At 33.2% G+C, this 5,247-nt stretch overlaps 1 protein-coding gene across 1 annotated transcript; it reads left to right on the top strand.

Annotated features, from left to right (window-relative positions):
- The first annotated feature begins 972 nt into the window (after positions 1–972).
- Positions 973–4,983, top strand: LOC133781606 (disease resistance protein RPM1-like). The gene is made up of 3 exons (XM_062220648.1): positions 973–3,799; positions 4,129–4,176; positions 4,767–4,983. Exons 1-3 carry the CDS (start codon positions 973–975, stop codon positions 4,790–4,792), a joined length of 2,901 nt encoding a protein of 966 aa, XP_062076632.1. The 3' UTR covers positions 4,793–4,983.
- Positions 4,984–5,247: the final 264 nt, after the last annotated feature.

Raw genomic sequence — 5,247 nt, 5'->3', positions numbered from 1 at the left:
AAAAATAGTCGAATAAAAACGACATCTCCTAGGGATAACACTAATTTGGTGTAGATTCAATTACGTTTACTAACACAACACAAACCATTAGAACACCAAATGCTACACCAAGAAAACATTCTTTCAAACACTATACCTTTTCTTTTTATTTCCATTAAAACACGATAACTAATTTATATGTAAAAATTAAATTATATATTAAAATTATTATATTTTAATAATTTATTAAAATAAAATATTCAATAAATCAATTATTACACATTAAAAAACCCAAATTAATTAGTGCTGTGTTTTTTTTTAAGTTTCAGTATGTTGTGTTAATTATTGCATTATTTTCTCTTTCCTTACCTTTTTAGTACTTTAAATTAATATTATTATATGTTATCTTTAATCAATTCCACATTTTAGATACACTATTATATATATTGGGAGCTTTAATTTATATTAGGAAACCCTTAAAAAGTTAATGTTTTCTATTTTTGGTATCGATAAGTTGTAATCTCACTTTTTTCATATGCATGTGTATTTATAGTTATAGAAGAACTCCTACAAATTTTTGATAAATTATAAATAATTTAGGGTACTAAAATTAGGATTCAAACAACATTTTTAACACGAGCATAAAATACAAAATAGACACGCATGCAATAATTAATTTGAATCCTAACTTCCGTACTCTAAATTATTCAGAATTTCTTAAAAATTTGTGAGAAGTTCCATATATCTACAATACCCATCCTCGTATAAAAAAATTAGAGTTACAACCACAATATTCACTCTCAATATGGCTTGCTTAGACTAGCTTGTAACGTCAATGTATAGTGATTAGAAACATATGTAGATAAGATGATAGATCGATGCATTTATATGTATGTATATATGTATATATATATACATATAAAATAGATATATACTAACATGCGGATATTTAAATGCTTAATTAATGGTAGGTACTGAACCAAACTCGGTCAAATGGCAGAGATTGCTGTGGGCTTAGTCATAGACAAGCTGATTCCATTGTTGACTGAAGAAGCATACCTATTGAGAGGTATTCACAAAGATGTTGAGAGAATCAAGTGTGATCTAGACTTTCTTCTCGCTTTCCTCAAGGATGCAGACGCAAAAGCCTATACAAATCCAAACAACAACATTAGCCACGGTGTTAAAGTATGGGTGGAGAAGCTTCGAAAAGCAGCATTTGAAGTGGAAGACGTTATTGATGAATACACACATCTGTTCAAGCAACAACAAAGTCATTCTTATAGCCAAAGATTTATTGCCTTTTTTCGTACAAGTGCATGCTTGGTTATCAAACTCACACCACACCATAACATGGCCTCTAAAATAAAAGATATTAGACAAACAATTCGAGAAATAAATCAAACAAGTGCATCCTATGGCTTCAATTCGACAATGCAAGAAGAGTCATCATCTCGTTCTCAATCGAGTAGATGGTATGATCCACGAAAAAATTCATGCTTCATTAAGGAAAGGGAGCTTGTGGGCATCGAATCTTCTAGAGATGAATTGATTAAAAAAGTTGTAGGTGGATCTCCAAAGCGCACTGTGATCTCTTTAGTAGGGATGGGAGGACTTGGCAAGACTACTCTTGCCTATCAAGTGTATGTTCGTACACAAAGAAGTTTTGATTGTCATGCTTGGATAGAAGTTTCTCAATCATACGAAAAGGTGGAGTTACTACAAAAGTTAGCGAAGAAATTATATGACTCAAGAGAGGAGTCTATTCCTAATGGATTTGATGCAATGGATGAATTCACATTAACAACAAAGTTAAGGGATTACTTACAAGAAAAAAACTATCTTGTGATTTTCGATGATGTTTGGGAGCAAACGTTTTGGGGTAATATACAAAATATTTTCCCTGATGATGGCCAAAAAAATAGAAGAGTAGTTTTCACCACAAGAAATGTTGAAGTTGCAAGGTTTTGTAATGAATCATCATATGCCCATATCCATCAACTACAACCTCTCCTTCCAGAGAAGTCATGGGAACTTTTTTGCAGGAAAACTTTTCGCAATGAACTTAATGATGGTTGTTGTCCCCCCCATTTAGAAAAATTATCGCATGAAATTGTTGAAAGATGTGAAGGATTACCACTTGCTATTGTCCTCATTGCTGGCCTTCTATCAACGACAAACAACACTATTGAGGAATGGAGAAAAATGCTTACTACTATTAGTTCAGAGCTGCAGAGCAATCAACATCTGGAAAGCATAACAAAAATTCTTCTTCTCAGTTACAATGATCTACCATACTATCTTAAGCCGTGCTTCTTATATTTGGGATATTTTCCCGAAGATTACCCAATGAGATGTGGAAGATTAATTCGACAATGGATTGCTGAAGGCTTTGTGAAGTCAAGTAAGGGTAAAGCATTAGAGGACATTGCAGAAGACTACTTGAAAGATTTAGTAAATAGAAATCTCGTTCAAGTGTTAGAGGTAGATTTTGATGGTAAAGCTAGAACATGTCGAATCCATGATCTTCTACGTGAGATTGTGATCAATAAGATGGAAGATTTAAGTTTCTGTCAAGTTTTGTCAGCGAAAGGTTGCAGCTTCAAAGGATCATCTCGGCGCATTTCCATTGTCAACGGGTCTTATGAAGTTATTAAGAGTAATACTAGTACAGATTTTGAGGTGCGGTCTATTTTTATCTTTGATAAAGGCGAAGTGCTTAATCATCGTGTAAGGGAAATTATCATTAATTTCAAGCTCTTAAAAGTTCTTGATTTTGAAAATGCTCCAAATCTAAATCACCTTCCCAAAGATGTTGGAATCCTATTTCACTTAAAATATTTAAGTGTTCGGCACACAAGAGTTTCGTCTTTGCCTAAGTCAATTGAGAAATTAGAAAATTTAGAGACCCTTGATTTAAAACATACTCTGGTTTTGGAGATACCCATTGAGATCAAGAGGTTTCGAAATTTGCGACACCTTTTAGCCTACCGTATAGATGGGAATGAAAGATTTGATTATCTAAAAGGAATAAAAGTAGACATGGGGATTGGTCAATTGAAAGCCTTGCAGAAGTTAAGCTTTATTAATGTCAATGTTGATGGATTTGACTTATTTGAAGAGCTGTGCAAGTTGACCGAGTTGAGAAAATTGGGCATCAATAAGTTGAGAAGTGAAGATGGAAAGAGATTATGTGACTGTATTCAAAACATGAATCTCCTTGAATCCCTTGATATATCTTCAATAAGCGAAGATGAGACGATTGATTTGGAATCCATGTCTTGTCCCCCTCAATTTCTTCGACATCTCCACCTCTTAGGGCCTTTGAAGAACTTTGATAAATGGATCGTGAAGCTTCAAAATCTAAGTAGGATAGGAATTTATAGGTCAAAGCTACAAATTGATCCGTTGAATGTCCTTGGTGATCTGCCCAATCTTTTAGAACTCCGAATATGTAACGATGGGTATGATGGCGATAAATTACAATTTGAGAAAGAAAGTTTTCCAAAACTTAAGCTGCTCTTGCTGGAGTCCTTGGTCAACTTACGTTTGATAGTAATCGAGGAAGGAGCACTGTGTAATCTTGAAGACCTCCACATTGGGGGTTGCCCACAGCTAAAGCAGCTTCCCTCTGGATTCCAATGTTTAAGAAACCTTAAAAAACTTCAATGGTTTGAACTGCCAAAAATCCTCTTGATGTCGCAAACTTTTCAGACCTTTCATAGAGCTGGAGTAGACATTCGACTGTATTACCCAGTTGATGGAAAATTCTGGATGTGTAGAATGGAACAGATTGTGGCAGTCATAGAATTTGTTCGAGGTAAGTGAACTCTTTGTAAGTTATGTTTTGATATTGTATTATTGTATACTATAATATTTATTTCAATTAATTCATTTCCTAACGTCCCATTAACCTGAATATATAAACCTTTCTCATTTTTCATGATTAATGTGAAAGTAAGGTGTTTAGTTGACTAGAACAAATATGTACACAATTGTGTTTCAATTTGCAATATGTATAAATTTGTCTTTATGCCATCCGTATGAACAATGCAAGAAAAATAAAAATTGAAGTACGCGTGAACAATTATAGAAGTACTCATTAGTTTAACCTCATATTAACTATATTGAATGTTATTTTCGTAACAGATCAAATCAGCGAAGATGAATGGGAGTCAAAATTGGATGAATTGTTCAGTAAGTTATAACTGTTATTAAATGCTCATATATATATATATATATATATCCGATTACAATTCTAGGTATTGCTGCATCATATCCGATTACAATTCTCATGTCGCTTCTTCAACGGAGTTGTTCTTTCAAAGAACCTTGACTAAACCAATTATCTTATTTTGTAACACATTTTCATTCTTATCCATAATCATTATTGGTTTTTCTTCATACAAGAGATCTTATTGCATCTCCAACGCCTCATAGCTAAGAATGTGAGACAGGTCTGAAACAGACTTGCGTAACATGGAGACATGAAACATTTTGAGCACTCTTGCCAATGCTGCAGGCATGGCTAACCGATAGGCTACTTGTCCAATTTTCTCAAGAATCTTTTTTTTTTCTTTTTTTTTTTGTGAATAAGAACCATTGTATTACTTCCAAAACACAACTACAGTAGTCTTTGAAAAACCAAAACACCTGAACCCAAAGCTAATTTCTCCCCTGTATAGAACTACATATATGCTCAAACCAAACTCTATCTACAATCTTGGCCTTCTTAGGCATTACATGATATATACGAAATTTAACATCGCTTTGAATTCTCTGTATAGTATGGTTAATTTCCCAAACTTTGTGAGACCAAAGAGCATCATTCCGGGCTATCCAGATGTGGTAAACCAGAGTAGCCAGGACCACAGTATATATTTTCTTCCTCACCTTGCTAATTTGCTTTGCTTTCTCAAGAATCTTGAATGGTCATACGAATCAACAGAGAAGAAGGAACACTGGCGTGAACTCCGAGGAACCCGATCTGGGTGTTTCTTGAGGTATTTTCTTTGTTTTTTCAATCTTAAAAATTATTACAATAATTTTAGAGCAATTTCCAACTGATTTGGTATTTTTCTGATTTTTTCTTGAATTTCTATGATTTATTGAAGTTTAAATAGAGATTAATTATGAAAAATAATTTTATTGTTCAGAAAAATATGAGTTTATGTTTGAATGATCTCATATGATTTAAAATGGCTCTGTATGTTTATATTTAAGTTTTCATCATGTTTGGTAATTTTTGCTTTTAAATATATGATTTAA

The sequence above is a fragment of the Humulus lupulus genome, chromosome 6 (genome assembly GCF_963169125.1).
Source record: "Humulus lupulus chromosome 6, drHumLupu1.1, whole genome shotgun sequence".
Taxonomy (NCBI): Eukaryota; Viridiplantae; Streptophyta; class Magnoliopsida; order Rosales; family Cannabaceae; genus Humulus; species Humulus lupulus.
Note: the sequence above shows the minus strand (reverse complement) of the source record. Positions and strands in the feature narration are given on the sequence as shown.